The sequence below is a fragment of the Hypanus sabinus genome, chromosome 9 (genome assembly GCF_030144855.1).
Source record: "Hypanus sabinus isolate sHypSab1 chromosome 9, sHypSab1.hap1, whole genome shotgun sequence".
In the NCBI taxonomy this organism is placed as follows: domain Eukaryota; kingdom Metazoa; phylum Chordata; class Chondrichthyes; order Myliobatiformes; family Dasyatidae; genus Hypanus; species Hypanus sabinus.
This window is the reverse complement of record NC_082714.1, coordinates 107,001,523-107,020,084: the sequence shown is the minus strand read 5'-3', so window position 1 is coordinate 107,020,084 and position 18,562 is coordinate 107,001,523. Positions and strand designations below refer to the sequence as shown.

Here is an 18,562-nt window from a genome sequence, read left to right as displayed (position 1 = left end):
GGCAAGATCCTGCGCTTCCAGTGGCTGAAGAGGACAGCCGGGTTCAAACTTGCTGCTCCCATGGAGAGGTCGGACCTCTTTGCCCACCAGAAGTTCGACTCCACGCTGAAGACATGGCAGATGGGCACACATGGAGAGCTCTACATGGCCAACCTGGTGAAGCCGTGGGGACCTCGGGGTACGCTTGCTGAACAAAGAGGTCCTGCCCCAGGCAGGGTGGACATCAGAGGGCCCAAAGCTGACCCTGGAAAGGCGCAGGGAACCAGACCAGGTCCAGCCAGTGGCACCTTCCACCAGCCAGCAGCTACTACTAGGCCTAGCAGCACCAGAATAGCCACTCAGCCCAGAGCCCGGGGCCGGGTCGAGAGAGAACGATAGGAATGGTGGGTGAAGGGGAAGGAAGCTGATGTGGGGTGGGGTGTTAGAATTGTCTGGAGCAAGGTACGGGGAGGGAGTGGATTGAGGAAAACGAGGAGAAATTGGCTTGGAGGAGAGAGGGATGAGGGGGCAGCAGAGGAAACTGCTGGAGGAGGGAGAAGGTGAATGGAGGGGGTGAAGGGAGGGAGAATGGATAGAGGGACAGAGTTAGGAAGGAAAGGAAATGGAGAGGGGAAGTATGGAGGAGAGCAGATAAGAGAGGGAAAGAGCCAGAAAGTGATGGAGAAGTAGAGGGAGGATGGTGGAGGGATAGGTGATGAGTGGACAGGCTTTACTGGTGTTGGAGATGAAGGAGGGGGTGGTTTGCAGGATGTCAGGATGAAGTGGGGCGGGTGGACAATGGAGGAGGTCAGAGGGAGGAAGCAAGAAGAGGTAATTGAGCTGGATGGAGAGTGAGGGAGAAGGTGGAAGCAGTGGCAGAGGATGCGACAGTAACATGGAGTGGTATTATCCTCCAGGGTGACTACAGTTGTCGCTGTTAGTGATGTTTCACCACCTTCTGGTAAAAGACTCATTGGCTGGAAATGTAGTCAATTACCTGGTGCAGGTTTGCCCAGTGCTCACCCAAGTCATGAGTCCTGTCCCTGCCTGAACTCTAACCCCACCTCCTGCACCCTACATCCTGTATGCCAAACCCTAGCTCTGATCCTGACCCTGCCCCGACTCCTAAATTTTGCACATTAAACCCTGCCCTTTTGCCCCTCCAAGTTATTATAACAATAGCCTAACATTCAGGCATTTATTGTCTTTGCATGCTTGACCCCTGTAAACACCTGCCTTAGGAACACAACACCTTTAGATAATCCATTGGATACCCTTACAAAATGCATTATACCTACATCCTAGTAGATACCCCATCATTGTACCTGGAATCCTACACCTTTCTGCACTGCCATGTTCACAAAACCTAATGCAAAAGTGAAGTGTGAGCTAGGTCAATAGCATGTATTCTGGCTTTCTAAATACAGAAAAAGCTCACATTGGAAGTCTGTCAATCACTGTCCAAGTCTTGACTGGGAATATTGTTGATGGGAGTTCAGTGGAAGCTTGCCGGGATACCTGAGGCTACAGACCTTGGAAAACTGGATCGGGATGCTAGAGAAACTCAGTAAGCATCTATGGAGGAAAATGGGCAGTCAACATTTCCAGATTAGACACTTTAGCAGGAGTGGCCAAATGTTGACTGTTCATCTCCCTCCACGGCTGCATTTTGTGCGTCGGGGTACTAGCAGCAGTGAGCTATGGGAAGAGATTGGAAACATTGGAACTACTCTTGCAGCAGAGTTGGTTGCAAGAAACAGGTGCCGAAATGAAGGCAGAGCTTTTGAAAGATCTTTTGTGAGCGTTGGTCCAGATTGTTCTCTAAGGGGGAACCAATACTAATGCTGTAGATCAGTTTTAATCCACCACTAGTAATACTTTCAGTCACTCCACTGGGCCTAGGGTAGCTGAGCTGCACTGCCTGTTATCGAGGTATAAAACGTGGCAGTGGCTGATTTAAGTTCAGAAGCTGTTCATTGGGACAGGATGCAAACGTGAAGCTGCACCTTCTATGTATCTACAGGAACACTTAAAGCTTTTGCCTGCTGGGCCAGAGTGAGTCCTGGGAATGATCACTGGGTAAGCATTCAGATTTGTCAGCCTCATACCAGTGAAGGTGCCAATGTCTCAGGTGCAAAGCGATGACTTGCACACAAGAAGGGCGTCACCCTCAATAGCCTGGAGTTCCCAACAGCAGCCTTTCTCACCAATAACAACGACCAGAGCAAAAAGGGGAAAGGGGCAGGATGAATTCCAAGGTGCAATGAGTAACAAAGGCACAGAAGAAATCACTTTTGTAGAAGAGCAATTTATTGTGAAGTTGAACTACACTTTCTAAGTACCATAATGCCATACAAATATTAAACAATTCTCGGAGCGTCTGACTGTCAATTAATCTGAATGATTAAAGAGCCCTCACTGACTGTGAAAGGCCTCCATCCTCCTTTATTCTAATTCAGTCAGCGTTATATTAGTTAAATCAGTAAAACATCTCCACACGAGGATTATTGTATCTCAGTGTTACTGGCCAAAAACTGAAAGTGATTCATTTCTCTATGATAGGAGTTTACTGGAGGAGATAAGTGTGGAGATAGGAGGAGAAAAAACATATGTTGGAAAATGTTTCTCTTTCATATATTTCCATATGCTTTATAAATCTTGTGAGGTGTTCTCAAACAAAAGAATCTTAAAGCCATAGGGACAACCAAGAGCAGTGACAAAGCCGAAGTTAAAACCAGCAGTGCTGAGCTTTCACATCAGTTTGAGTGATGGTGAAGATTATCTCACTGGGGAACTGTTAGTCAATACTGTCTTCTGGCCAGTTCATTTGATGCAGAAAGCTCCATTTTCCTTGCCGCGAGCTTCCATATCGCTCCAGCTCTAGTCCTGCTACCCCGGACCTCCAGCCTATCAAACCTTGTGTCGTCTTTGGTACAGCAGGAGATGGAGCCACCTGCAGAAACACACAAAGGTGGTGACTGTCAATGAAAAATAGAGGAAGAAGAATGGAAACAGGCCCTTGGGCCCAGCTCACCCATGCCAACCAAGATGACCATCTACATTAGTCTCATTCACCCGAGTTTGACTCTAAACCTTTCCTACCCATGTATAGGTCAAAAAGCCTATTAAATGCCATTAAGCATACCTGCTTCAACTATTTCTCTGGTACCTTATTCCATTGACACTAAGTGGTCACTTTATTAGGTACCTCCTGTACCTAATAAAGTGGCCACTGAGTGGTCTTCTGTTGCTGTAGCCAATCCGGTTCAGGGTTCAACATGTTGTGCATTCAGAGATACTCTTCTGCACACCACGGTTGTAACACATGGTATTTTTCAGTTACCGTCACCTTTCTGTCAGCTCAAACCAGTCTGGCCATTCTCCTCTAATCTCTCTCATTAACAAGGCATTTTTGTCCACAGAGCTGCTGCACACTAACCCTAACCTTATATAAACTACAGCGACTGTTGTGTGTGAAAATCCCAGGAGACCAGCAACTCCTGAGATGTTCCAGCCACCCCGTCTGGCACCAACAACATGGTCAAAGTTACTTTGATCACATTTCTTTCTCATGTTAATGTTTGGTCTGAACAACAACTGAACCTCTCGACAATTTCTGCATGCTTTTATGTATTGAGTTGCGGTCATGTGATTGGCTGATTGGATATTTACATTACCAAACAGATGTACATAATAAAGTGGACGCCAAGGGTATATGCCAGAATCTGCACTAAGTAGTTGTACTTCAAGACTCTTTTAAATAGTTACTCTTTCACTTTAAACCCATGTCCTCTTCTTTACGACATAGAACATTACAGCACAATACGCGCCCTTAGGCCCACAATGTTGTGCCCACCCTTTAATCTACTCAAAGATCAATCTAGCCCTTATTTTTCAATCATCTGTGAGCCTATCTAAGAGTTTCTGAAATATCTCTAATGTATCTGACTCTACCAGTGTTAGTAGATTCTTTATCCCGGAGAAAGAATCTTGTGGGAATTCACCCACAAGATGCTGGAGGATCTCAGGAAGACATGCAGTATCCATGGATGCTGCCTGCCTTGCCGAGTTCCTCCACCATTTGTGTGCATTGCTCAAGATTTCCAAGATTTGCAAAATCTCTTGTGTGCAATCAGCCCATCTATGCTCCTCATAAAGTCACCCCTCAGTCTTGTACCTTCCAAGAAATAAAAAATCCTAGCACGTCCAACCTTTACATATAGCTCAGACCCTGGGTCCTGACAGAATTCTCATAAATGTTTGCACATAAATGAATACATTTAACAAAACATCTATTGATGGACAAGTGAGATGGAAAATGTTGATAGACAAAATGAAAGGTGGAAGGATGAACAGCCGTGGACGCTAGAAACACTCAACAAACAGATCCGACAGCACTTCCAAAGGGAGGAACAAAGGCAATGTTTCAGGTCCACAACTTGGAGGCAGGGAGTTGGAGGAGTTGGTGTGATGTGGGGAAGACCAAAAAGGGAAGTCGGTGTTCGATTACGTCACTAAAATGATGACGGAACAAAGTAAAAGGGGAAGGGAGAGATGGTCAGGAGACTATACGGTGGGCTAGGAGGAGGTTCAGATTTAGTAGCACAGCTACCAGAAGCACAAGCATGCTGAGGAATTGGAGGGCATGGTGAATTTGGAAGGCTGCAGATGCTTAGGTGATAGGATAGGAAAATAGAGATGGCGAGATCAGATACAGCTATAAACAAAAAAAAAAAATAGGTGTCGGTTGATATAGATATACAAGGAACATTCTTACATAGTTAATAGCTTACAGTTGGATTAATGAGAAGGCAACACATTATTTTCCTTCATATGCCCCTAAATTTTTTTTAGGACTTATGTAAATGCAAATCAGGTACAAGAAATGGACTCAGACCTGTTCTATTGTTTGCTAAGTTCCTAGCCAATTCCAATGCAACCCTGCATTCCCACTGTCCATGGCAACATTTCACACTTTGTGAGGTCCAGCAAGAATCTTGCAATCTTAAGGACATATTTTATTCTGAGGAATGGACAAGAACTTTGGAGTCTGATAGGTGGAGAGGTGCATTGGACCTGACACAAGGTGGGGAGCAGGTGGCAAAGATTTAGAATTGAACACATTGTAATTATATCAGCAAATACAAATTCTTAGACGCAAATGTGAAGCTATCTTTTGTTCCACCACTGCTCCCCCCCCACCACCAACTCTGCCTCATGATTATCTGTTCTTTCTTTCTGGTGGGAGGTATTTGGTACTTCTCTTGATGATTTAATTGGGACCTTCATATGGTCACCATTTTCATCACTGCCTGTACACAGATGAGAGTGGGATTTGGAAAAGGGATTCTTATTTGTGTAGAGGAATATTCACGTGAAAGGAACATCTGTGTGAATGCTGTAAATTCTTTGCGTTGCTATCTAGGCTCCTGCGAGCTTGCCAAAAAAAGCTGTGGACTTAGGGAGTGGGGGAGAAAGTATTGTTCTGCTTTCGTTACACTGGTGCAAGAGGTCTGAAAACTTGGGTGGTGAGCAAAGGTCATAACCATGGAATTCACCCAGTAAACTGTGAGCTGATCAAAGCCAGGTTAGGGAGCATCCTGCAATTTTGACCCTGGGGCCCAGATTACGTAGGTCTTTACAAGCAAAGTCTATTTGTATTGTTTAATTGGCACGATCAGGCACTCATTTCCCTCCAGTACTGGAAGTCTGACCCTGATTATGGTTGCTTTGAACAATTGTGTGCCATGATGTGCAGGCGCTGACCTCCATGTAAAAACCAGGCATGCTGACAGTGTCAGAGCTGTTGACTCACAGGTGGGGTTGAGCAGTCGTTATCTGTGCCGCACTGTTCATCGTGCCAAAAGTCATGCAGTGTGAGTTTGCCCACAGTATTCTTAATGACACTCAGCTCCAAATCCCTGTCACCATCTATCATGTACTAAGCTGTATACCTGTAGAATTACTCACCTCCATTCAACACGCAGACTCTTATTCATCAGAATCAGGCTTAATATCACCGGCATATGTCATGAAATTTGTTAACTTTACGATGCAGTATAATGAAATACATGATACATCAATGTAGAGAACAAAGAAAACTGAGTTATATTAAGTTCAGATATGCCTTTTAAATGGTTAAGTTAAAATAAGTAGTGCAAAAAACAGGTAGTATTCATGGGTTCAATGTCCATTTAGGAATCATATGGCAGAAGGGAAGAAGCTGTTCCTGAATCACCGAGTGTGTGCCTTCAGGCTTCTGGACCTCCTTCCTGATGGTAACAATGTGAAGAGGCCATTGATCCATATCCACACCCTCATTCCTGTACAATGCACCTCTTAACTGCAGAAATGTCAAACCACCATTGCTCATGATCCTTCAGTTGTATTTGCATTGCCCAAGACCTGTCCTTTGTGTTCTTGCTTGTCCCATCGCTGCTTCCTTTAACCTTGCAGCAACGTCACTATTTATCACCTGATTGCTCCTGCTCTGCACACACTCTCCTTTCCTTTCCTCCTTCCGACACATGCTCCTCTCTTCCTCTTAATTAAAATCTATAACTTCAGCGGCAAAAAATACATGGGACACTCAGTGTTTGTGGACAGCTGGACAATTAGCATCCCGGGTCAATGATTCCCCGGGTGCTGACCAGCCTGCTGAAGTTCCCTATTCTTTTGTGTTTTTATTTCCGATTTCCAGCACCTGCAGTTTTTAAAAACTGTTACATATGTTAACATCATGGCATATAACACTTACTTGGGAAAGCCATTTGGAAAAAGAAAGAATTGGCCGTTGATGCTTTACACCATCCTTGGCCTAACTCTGATAACTTTACTGTGCCTCTTTCACCACTTCCCTGTGTGGGTGAGGATCGTAGCTTTCACACTGGAAAACAGCACAAGAGCCAGCACCTCCTCACTGGCTGCTGGTACCCAGCAGTCTTGTTACTTCACTGTATCATTTCACGTGCCATATCTTGTGTTACCTGGAGTATTTGACTAGTGACAACGTCCTGTATGAGATGGGTTCTTGACTGTGACATCATACAACCATAGGGAGGTCCACAACTAATTTTCCCTTCGCCTTCTATTTCCAATGCATTCAATTGCAAATCTTTGCCATCTGCACCCAACCTTTAGTCAGGTCTCATGCAACTCTGCCAATCAAGCTCCTCCGTCTTGCCAATTCCCCGGAATAAACAATCAATGTAACTTTGGATTCAAAGTTTGTAAATCATCTTCATTGCTGATCTGAATAGCAATTACTGCACCGGACAAGAGCTAGCAGACCTATGTTCAATGTTTTCAGAACAGCTTCTTCCCCTCCCTGTCAGATTTCTGACTTGTCCGTGAACCCACAATAACTACTTCTTTTACACTATTTTATTATAACTTATAGTCATTTCTTTTTCTTTCGCTACACTGCCGCCACAATGCAACAAACTTGGCAACATACTTACTGCATGTCAGATAATTACCTGATCCTGATATGCCATGACTGCTTTTTTGAACCTCCAAAATAAACTTTTTTGTTCTAATTGTGTTGCCTCTTGTAAAAATTGCTTTTAATTGATGTTTAATTTATGTTTTTCTTGTGAATGCTGTGTCTCTAATCCTATGTGCCAGTGATACTGTTGCATAAGTGTTTTATTACATGAGCCAGGATTCAGCAGAACAAAAGCCCAACCAACCTGGATGTGCTTGCTGATTGGAGATGCAGGTCGAACTTTCAGGTGTTCAGGAGTAAGCAGTCTGCATTTATTTCTCAGTTTCTCCTGTTCAGCCTCAATCTGAAAGGAATCAAACCACACTGATTGCAATTGGCTTCTCGCTGGTACTAAGCATAATGTTTTATATCTCAGCCCGGACTTTGCAGAGTTTCTGTCCACACATTGACCATATTTGAGTTGAGAGAACCTGTGAACATGTTGTACTTGCACATGTTCACTTGGCAGGGATGCTATGGTAAGTATCCAGCTCCCTTGCCCAGGACAGGCTGAGGAAATGTCGGTTAAAACACAGCTATTGCCCGAGTTGGGAGTTCCAGGTGGACCAGGACTTGGACCAAATAGATCCATAAAGTGGGAAAATATGGCTATGTAACCACTCCTGCAAGGAAACATGGGACTATATGAAAGCCACTCAGCCCGTCATCAGTTCCATCAATAAATGAGATCATAACTGATTTGTAACTCAAGTCTACTCACATCATAAAGTTCCAGGGACGTTCAACATGGAACCAGGCCTTTCAGCCGAGTCCGTGCTGACCATCAACCACCTGTTTACACTAATCCTTCAAAGAAGCTTTATGGGGTGGGGGAATGGAGCACCCAGAAGAAACCCCCACTATGGGGAGAATGTGCAAACTCCACTCAATGTCAAGACTAAATCCAGATCTCTGGAACCGTGAGGCAGTGGGTTTTTTTGCTGGACCACTCAGCTGCATTCGTGCTTAGGAAACACCCGACAATGACAATCATGGAATGTTTGATAAATATAGCTTCAAGTCTAAAGAGTTTTAGGTTTCCAGCTGTGTGAAGGAATGGTTCTCAACATTATCTCATGTAGTAAATTCACAGGATTCTTTCCTTTTAAGCCACCAGCCCAAAATCCCTTTGATGAACCACTTCAGCCAGTTCTGGGGGGTGGGGGGAGTCTTCGTGGTAGCCAATGTTTGTCTGTGACCTTTGGAATTGGTGGTACAGATCCAATCCTTATCCCTTCTGCAGTCTCTTCTAGACACCAGAGAGTTTTGTTCAGCTTCTCCCAATCCCAACCCTGAACTTTCTAAAACCGTGGCCCAACCAGGGATGAGTCTCTTCAGTCTAATACAGATGGTGAATGGGATCATTCTAAAACTGTGCACAAAACAGGCACTGAAAAAGTCTGACAACTCCCTCAGCTCAAAACAGCAAGCTACTTCCACACAGACACAAAGTGCTGGAGGAACTCAGCAGTTCAGGCAGAGGGAAATAGAGAGCTGACACTTCATGCTGAGACACTCCATCAGGGTTGCTTGGATCCCTGGATACTGATTGTTGTGGTAGTTAATGGGTTAACACCACTCAATTAGCTACTTCCCACATGGGAGGAGTTCACATATTGTACAAACTGCGTTATCAATAAAGTTCAGTTGAATAGCCGTGCTGGTGTGGGTCTGCACTCTCTCTCATAACAAACACATGGTGTCAGAAGTCATTGATTATCGATGATATCATACTATAGACCAAGCAAATCCAATAAGTCCAATATAGTCCAATAAGCAAGATTCTTCTTCTTCGCATATATCTACAAAATAAATCCAAAGTTTTATCAACCTACCCTGCCAATGCTAGTTGCTAACTGCATGTGCACAAGCTGAGACCTGGCCAGGGTTGCTAGGCAATGCACCCAGAAGAGGATACATGGTAATAATCTGAGAACCACTAGCCTGGGGAAGTGCACAGAGACACAGGGTCAGCAGAGAAGTCAGTCAAGCTCTCAGGGAGAAAGAAAAATATGTCCAAATAAATAAACTAATAAATAAGCAAACAGGAAAATAGAGCAAATATCTGCAGTGCTTACATCTACTTACCTAATAAAGATGCCCCATCCCGAGAGATTTGACTTCACTAAACCAGGGGACTTTAAGAAATGGCTCAGACGCTTTGAGAGATTTAGGGTTGCAAGCGTTCTCACTCAGGCTTCAAAAGAGCATCAAGTAAGCACACTGATAGACTGCATGGATGACAAAGGAGATGACATCATGGGTGGATTAGGAATGACAGATGCTCAGAAACAGAATTACAAAACAGTGCAGGACAAATTCAAAGAATATTTCACAGGAAAGTGAAATGTGATATACGAGAGGAGACAAAGTGCAGCCAGAAAGACTACAGAAAGAGGTGACAGTAGAGCTCAGCTCAAACAAAATAGACAAGCGAAACAAGGAGCAGGTAAACATCCAACTGCAAGAGATGCGGCAAGTTTCCATTCCACGTCAAAGAGCTCTGTTCAGCAAAAGAAGGGAAATGCCACCAATGCAATAGAGTTGGCCATTATAAAATTGAATGTCACTCAAAAAGTTACTTGGCAGGTCAAAGACCATGATTCAACGAAGACAAAGCTTTCTCTGGGGCTCTACATTCAAATAGACAAGACTGGTGTACTACCGATCATTTTCAAAAAGAGGCAGTGATGTTCAAAATGGTCACTTGGGCAGATGTCACAGCCATCCCCGAATGTCTGTTCACAAAACTGGTGAAGAAAGCAGGTATTACGTTAAACCCAACAAAGAAAGTGCTCATGGGGCTTGGGAAACATAAACTCAGTGTGAATGTTTACTTCTTCCATCCGTAAAAATGAGAAACAGTTAAAACAGGATGTCTATGTTGTTCAGAATCTCTTCTCAGCACTACTGGGACGACATGCCATCGAGAAGCTGAACCTCATTGCAAGGTTGGAATTGCTAAACAATGTTCAGTGGTATAAGTACCCGAAGTTGTTCATAGGCCTGGGGACACTGAAAGGAGAGTACCTTATCCAACTGAGGCCAGGATTGATGCCCTACTCTCTGACCTCAGCGAGGTGTTTATCAGTTCTGTTGATGAACAAAGTGAAAGTTGAACTTAAGAGAATGGAGGTGATCAACATCATAACTAGAGTGAATGGACTTACTGACTGGTGTGTGGGCATTGTTCCTCTTCCCAAGCCAGATGGTACAGTGAGGATCTGTGTCAGTCTAACAAAATTGAATAATTCAGTGAGGCAGGAGTATTTTATTCTGCCCTCTGTTGAACATACATTGGGTATGCTGGGTGGTGCAAAGATCTTCACAAAACTAGATGCAAACTCAAGGTTCTAGCAGATCTGTTTAGCTCCTGAGTCACAACAGCTCACAACCTTCATCACACACCATATGGACATTACACCTTCATCAAAAGACTCCCTTTTCACATTGCATCAGCCCCTGAGCTCTTTCAGATGAGGATGAAATACATTTTGGAGGGACTGGAAGGAATGGTCTGCCACATGGATGATATACTCATCTTCAGAGGGAGGCTCACGTGAGGAACATGACTAAAGAGTGGAAGCTGCCTTGGAGAAACTGAAACAGGCTGGATTCACCCTGAACAAAAAGAAATGTGAATTTGCAAAGTTGGAGGTGAAGTTCTTAGGCCACCTACTGTCCTCAGAGGGAGTGCAACCAGATTCAGACAAACTGGCAGGAATTCAGAACAGTGAACAGCCTATGAATGTATGGTAAACCAGCTGGGAAAGTTCATTCCAGATTTAGCAGAGAAAACAAAGCTACTTCATAATCTCCTCTCTCAGAGAAATGTTTGGACCTGGGACACACAACAGAAGTCATTCTCATCACTTAAAGCAGAGCTTATCTCCCCACTAACAGTGGCATTCTTTGATTTGAACAGAGCAACCAAGGTCTCAGCAGATGCCTCTTCCTCTGTGTAGGGGGAGTGCTGATGCAACTCTGCAGTGGTGTATGGAAATCAGTGGCACATACATCAAGAGCAGCGACTGACTGAACAGCAATATGCCCAAATCGAAAAGGAGACATTGGCTCTTGTGTGGGCTTGTGAACACTTCGGCTGCTCCTTGACTGGCACTAAATTCCTACTTGAAACTGACTACGAGCCATTTGTCAGCCTCCTCAGCTCGAAACACTTGTATGATTATCTCCACATCTGCAAAGATTCAGTATGAGGCTTATGTGATACTGTTACGACATTGAACATGTTCCCAGCAAGTCGTTCACAACACCAGACACTCTGTCGAGGATGCCATGCAAAAGTGATTAGAAGGACGCTGATTCTGCCCTCATGGAAGATACCGAAATCTCCTTAGCTCAGGTATGTGAGAGTTTTCCTGCATCACAGAGTAAACTGCATGAAATTTGTGCTGAGTTGAAAAACAAACAAATCTGCAGCAAGGTCATGCAATACTGTGAGCATGGATGACCAGTTGTTCCAAAAGGAGCTCATGAACTCTGACCTTACTGGCTTGAAAGGGACATACTTGCCATTCTTGATGGTTTCCTGCTGAAGGACTCCAGACTTATCATTTCTGCTTCTATGCGTGTCAAAATCATCATTCAAATCCACCAAGGACAGCAAGGCAATCTGTATGGTGGTCTGTTCTGAGCACACAGCTGGGACATTATGTACAGCAATGTGCAGAAAACTGCACAAAGATCATTCTATGCCTCTCTGCCCCACAGAATTCCAACACTTTCCATGGCAAATTGCAGACACAGACATTCCTGAGTTGAAAAGAGGCAAAATATCTTCTCATTGTGGATGCTGCTCACTGAATGTAGAGGTGTGCAAGCTGTCCTCTCCATCCTCGGCAGCAGTTATACAGCATCTGAAAGCTGTATTCACTCTCCATGGAATACCAGAGACACTTGTGTCAGACAGTGAACGGTCCACAGTTCAGCTGCTCAGAATTCAAAGCCTTTGCTAGAGTTCAAACACCAGACAAGCAGTCCACAGTACCCACGGGCAAATGGGAAAACAGAAGGAGCACTGTGAACTGTTAAGGGTCTCCTACTGAAGGCAAAGGACGCTACAAAGTACTCCTAGCTTATTGCTCCACACCTCTTGTGAATGGCTACAGTCCATCAGAACTGTCAATGGGCCTGAGACTGAGAACAAGCCTGCCTATTCTTCCTCCCCTTCTCCAACCTCACTTATTGGACTTAACAAATGTGGTGTGAGAAAACAAGGAGCATGCGTGATCTCAGACACAGAGCAAAATCTTTTTCACTGATCGGGAGTGGTGAAGCCGTGTGGGTTTCAGACTAATTCACCAAAGGTACAATAGTCTGAAAACATACACCACGATCGTTTGTGGTCAGAACATCACAAGGTGAAATCAGGTGGAACAGACGTGCGCTCGTGTGCCTTCTAAATCCACAAAAGGCAAAGAAAGAAACAGAGGGGCCTGATCGCTATGATGAGAACCACATACCCGGGGTGGAGACACCTGTTCAAGAATCTCCATCCCCTCCCCTCCAACACTTCCAGGAACCTTTACCAGATCAGGTTGTTTATCTGTCCCACCACAGAGATACAGTATACTCCATAACAGCTTAGGGCAAGTGACAAAAGAGGCAGAATCACCCTGTCACTTTGCCAGAGTGTTCAGGTAAACTGCCCTGACCTCCATCAGGTTTAGTGCTTTTTTAAAACAAAGGAGTTCTAATGTTGAAAACATTTCATAAAATGAGACTGTTCTTAAAAAAAGAATTGGTGAAAAAGGAGGAGTTAAAGCGAGAGAGACTGTTGAAAACAGAGAGAGAGACAGTTAAATTGTTGATAATTCTCTTTTATGTTTATGTAAGGAGCATAGGTTCTGTTCTCTGGGTAAAGTGAACTGAATCACTCAATTACAGTAACTGTAATTTCAATGCAGTTCTAAACATGCCTCGTTTTTCTTTATTTCATAAGGTGAGATTTTGTGGTAGTTAAAGGCTTAATCATATGCCACTCAGTCAGCTACTCCCACATGGGAGGGGTTCACATATTGTACAAGTAGCGTTATCGATAAAGTTCAGTTGAATAGCCTGCTGCTGCCTTGCTGGTGTGGGTCTGCACTCATACCAACACAACAGTGGTTAGGCAGGAGTGCACGAACCTTGTTGAAACTCCTGCAGCTGCAGGGGAAAGAGCATGGCATCGGGGAGGTGAGGGTGAGAAGGGATAAGTTCCGATGAAGGGACATGGCCTGAAATGTTGGCTGTTTATTTCCCTCCATAGGTACGTCTGACCTGCTGAGTTCCTCCAGCATTGCGTGCTCCAGATCCCCAGCACCTGCAGACTAACTTCTGTCTCTGTAAACACAGTGAGGGGGCCCAATTAGTTTTTCCTTTCTGGTGATCCTAAGAGAAATTACCTGATTGCGCTGGGTCACCAAAAATCCCCATCTGTTGGCCCATTTCTTGGCAGCCTCCGTCTCCGATTTGATTATGTTTGTCCTGAAACAAATGGTATGATATTTCAAGTAGGTAATGTGTGAACTTCTTCCCTTCTGTTTTGTAGTTTAGTGGCAGGTTTACCTCCCTTTCTGCTGTGGCTTATGGAGCCCTCTCTTGCCAATTTTGGTCTTCTGCTCTCACCGCCAGCCTTCTTTTCAAACAGACCAGAAGCAGAGTTCCACTCATCCTCAAACTTCACTGTGCAGGCTCCACATCAGCACAATCTCCTTCACCGATTCCCCCACATCAGCACAATCTCCTTATTCACTTCCCCCACATCAGCACAATCTCCTTCACCACTTCCCCCACATCAGCACAATCTCCTTCATCGATTCCCCCACATCAGCACAATCTCCTTATTCACTTCCCCCACATCAGCACAATCTACTGCACCACTTCCCCACATCAACACAATCTCCTTCACCGCTTCCCCCACATCAGCACAATCTCCTGCACCACTTCCCCACATCAGCACAATCTCCTTCACCACTTCCCCACATCAGCGCAATCTCCTTCACCACTTCCCCACATCAGCACAATCTCCTTCGATTCCCCCACATCAGCAAAATCTCCTTCACCACTCCCCCGCATCAGCACAATCTCCTGCACCACTTCTCCCACATCAGCACAATCTCCTTCGATTCCCCCACATCAGCAAAATCTCCTGCACCACTTCCCCCACATCAGCACAATCTCCTTCACCGCACCCCCACATCAGCACAATCTCCTTCACCGCACCCCCACATCAGCACAATCTCCTTCACCACTTCCCCACATCAGCACAATCTCCTTCACCACTTCCCCGCATCAGCACAATCTCCTTCACGACTCCCCCACAACAGCACAATCTCCTTCACCACTTCCCCCACATCAGCACAATCTCATTCACCACTCCCCCACATCAGCACAATCTCCTTCACCACTACCCCACATCAACACAATCTCCTTCACCGCTTCCCCCACATCAGCAAAATCTCCTTGATCGATTCCCCCACATCAGCACAATCTCCTTCACCACTCCCCCGCATCAGCACAATCTCCTTATTCACTTCCCCCACATCAGCACAATCTCCTTCACCACTCCCCCACATCAACACAATCTCCTTATTCACTTCACCCGCATCAGCACAATCTCCTTCACCACTTCCCCCACATCAGCACAATCTCCTTCACCACTCCCCCACATCAGCACAATCTCCTTCACCACTTCCCCCACATCAGCACAATCTCCTTCACCGCTTCCCCCACATCAGCACAATCTCCTTCACCACTCCCCCACATCAGCACAATCTCCTTCACCGCTTCCCCCACATCAGCACAATCTCCTTCACCACTTCCCCCACATCAGCACAATCTCCTTCACCACTCCCCCACATCAGCACAATCTCCTTCACCACTTCCCCCACATCAGCACAATCTCCTTCACCACTTCCCCCACATCAGCACAATCTCCTTCACCACTCCCCCACATCAGCACAATCTCCTTCACCACTTCCCCCACATCAGCACAATCTCATTCACCACTCCCCCACATCAGCACAATCTCCTTCACCACTTCCCCCACATCAGCACAATCTCCTTCACCGCTTCCCCCACATCAGCACAATCTCCTTCACCACTCCCCCACATCAGCACAATCTCCTTCACCACTTCCCCCACATCAGCACAATCTCCTTCACCACTCCCCCACATCAGCACAATCTCCTTCACCACTTCCCCCACATCAGCACAATCTCCTTCACCACTCCCCCACATCAGCACAATCTCCTTCACCACTTCCCCCACATCAGCACAATCTCCTTCACCACTTCCCCCACATCAGCACAATCTCCTTCACCACTCCCCCACATCAACACAATCTCCTTCACCACTACCCCACATCAACACAATCTCCTTCACCGCTTCCCCCACATCAGCAAAATCTCCTTGATCGATTCCCCCACATCAGCACAATCTCCTTCACCACTCGCCCGCATCAGCACAATCTCCTTATTCACTTCCCCCACATCAGCACAATCTCCTTCACCACTCCCCCACATCAACACAATCTCCTTATTCACTTCCCCCGCATCAGCACAATCTCCTTCACCACTTCCCCCACATCAGCACAATCTCCTTCACCACTCCCCCACATCAGCACAATCTCCTTATTCACTTCCTCCACATCAGCACAATCTCCTTCACCGCTTCCCCCACATCAGCACAATCTCCTTCACCACTCCCCCACATCAGCACAATCTCCTTCACCACTTCCCCCACATCAGCACAATCTCCTTCACCACTTCCCCCACATCAGCACAATCTCCTTCACCACTCCCCCACATCAGCACAATCTCCTTCACCACTACTCCACATCAACACAATCTCCTTCACCACTCCCCCACATCAGCACAATCTCCTTCACCGCTTCCCCCACATCAGCACAATCTCCTTCACCGCTTCCCCCACATCAGCACAATCTCCTTCACCGCACCTCCACATCAGCACAATGTGCTTCACTGCACCCCCACATCAGCACAATCTCCTTCACCACTCCCCCACATCAGCACAATCTCCTTCACCACTCCCCCACGTCAGCACAATCTCCTTCACCACTTCCCCCGCATCAGCACAATCTCCTTATTCACTTCCCCCACATCAGCACAATCTCCTTCACCGCACCTCCACATCAGCACAATGTGCTTCACTGCACCCCCACATCAGCACAATCTCCTTCACCACTCCCCCACATCAGCACAATCTCCTTCACCACTCCCCCACGTCAGCACAATCTCCTTCACCACTTCCCCCGCATCAGCACAATCTCCTTATTCACTTCCCCCACATCAGCACAATCTCCTTCACCACTCCCCCACATCAGCACAACCTCCTTCACCACTCCCCCACATCAGCACAATCTCCTTATTCACTTCCCCCACATCAGCACAATCTCCTTATTCACTTCCCCCACATCAGCACAATCTCCTTCACCACTTCCCCACATCAGCACAATCTCCTTCACCACTTCCCCACATCAGCGCAATCTCCTTCACCACTTCCCCACATCAGCACAATCTCCTTCGATTCCCCCACATCAGCAAAATCTCCTTCACCACTCCCCCGCATCAGCACAATCTCCTGCACCACTTCTCCCACATCAGCACAATCTCCTTCGATTCCCCCACATCAGCAAAATCTCCTGCACCACTTCCCCCACATCAGCACAATCTCCTTCACCGCACCCCCACATCAGCACAATCTCCTTCACCGCACCCCCACATCAGCACAATCTCCTTCACCACTCCCCCACATCAGCACAATCTCCTTCACCACTCCCCCACATCAGCACAATCTCCTTCGATTCCCCCACATCAGCAAAATCTCCTGCACCACTTCCCCCACATCAGCACAATCTCCTTCACCGCACCCCCACATCAGCACAATCTCCTTCATCGATTCCCCCACATCAGCACAATCTCCTTCACCACTTCCCCACATCAGCACAATCTCCTTCACCACTTCCCCGCATCAGCACAATCTCCTTCACGACTCCCCCACAACAGCACAATCTCCTTCACCACTTCCCCCACATCAGCACAATCTCATTCACCACTCCCCCACATCAGCACAATCTCCTTCACCACTACCCCACATCAACACAATCTCCTTCACCGCTTCCCCCACATCAGCAAAATCTCCTTGATCGATTCCCCCACATCAGCACAATCTCCTTCACCACTCCCCCGCATCAGCACAATCTCCTTATTCACTTCCCCCACATCAGCACAATCTCCTTCACCACTCCCCCACATCAACACAATCTCCTTATTCACTTCCCCCGCATCAGCACAATCTCCTTCACCACTTCCCCCACATCAGCACAATCTCCTTCACCACTTCCCCACATCAGCGCAATCTCCTTCACCACTCCCCCACATCAGCACAATCTCCTTATTCACTTCCCCCACATCAGCACAATCTCCTTCACCGCTTCCCCCACATCAGCACAATCTCCTTCACCACTCCCCCACATCAGCACAATCTCCTTCACCACTTCCCCCACATCAGCACAATCTCCTTCACCGCTTCCCCCACATCAGCACAATCTCCTTCACCACTCCCCCACATCAGCACAATCTCCTTCACCACTTCCCCCACATCAGCACAATCTCCTTCACCACTCCCCCACATCAGCACAATCTCCTTCATCACTTCCCCCACATCAGCACAATCTCCTTCACCACTCCCCCACATCAGCACAATCTCCTTCACCACTTCCCCCACATCAGCACAATCTCATTCACCACTCCCCCACATCAGCACAATCTCCTTCACCACTACTCCACATCAACACAATCTCCTTCACCGCTTCCCCCACATCAGCAAAATCTCCTTGATCGATTCCCCCACATCAGCACAATCTCCTTCACCACTCCCCCGCATCAGCACAATCTCCTTATTCACTTCCCCCACATCAGCACAATCTCCTTATTCACTTCCCCCGCATCAGCACAATCTCCTTCACCACTTCCCCACATCAGCGCAATCTCCTTCACCACACCCCCACATCAGCACAATCTCCTTATTCACTTCCCCCACATCAGCACAATCTCCTTATTCACTTCCCCC

General features: G+C 46.4%; 1 protein-coding gene across 2 annotated transcripts in view; it reads right to left on the bottom strand.

Annotated features, from left to right (window-relative positions):
- Positions 1-2,262: 2,262 nt before the first annotated feature.
- Positions 2,263-18,562, bottom strand: part of LOC132399698 (uncharacterized protein C20orf85 homolog) — a 29,172-nt gene continuing 12,872 nt past the window's right edge. The window contains exons 2-4 of one of the 2 annotated variants that reach the window (XM_059980369.1): positions 13,873-13,954; positions 7,671-7,769; positions 2,263-2,932 (exon numbers count right to left, since the gene is read on the bottom strand). In XM_059980369.1, the coding sequence (XP_059836352.1) occupies positions 2,777-2,932; positions 7,671-7,769; positions 13,873-13,954 (337 nt within the window). In that variant the 3' untranslated portion in view covers positions 2,263-2,776. The remainder of the gene's footprint in view (positions 2,933-7,670; positions 7,770-13,872; positions 13,955-18,562) is intronic. The other variant, XM_059980368.1, reaches the window with a different exon arrangement.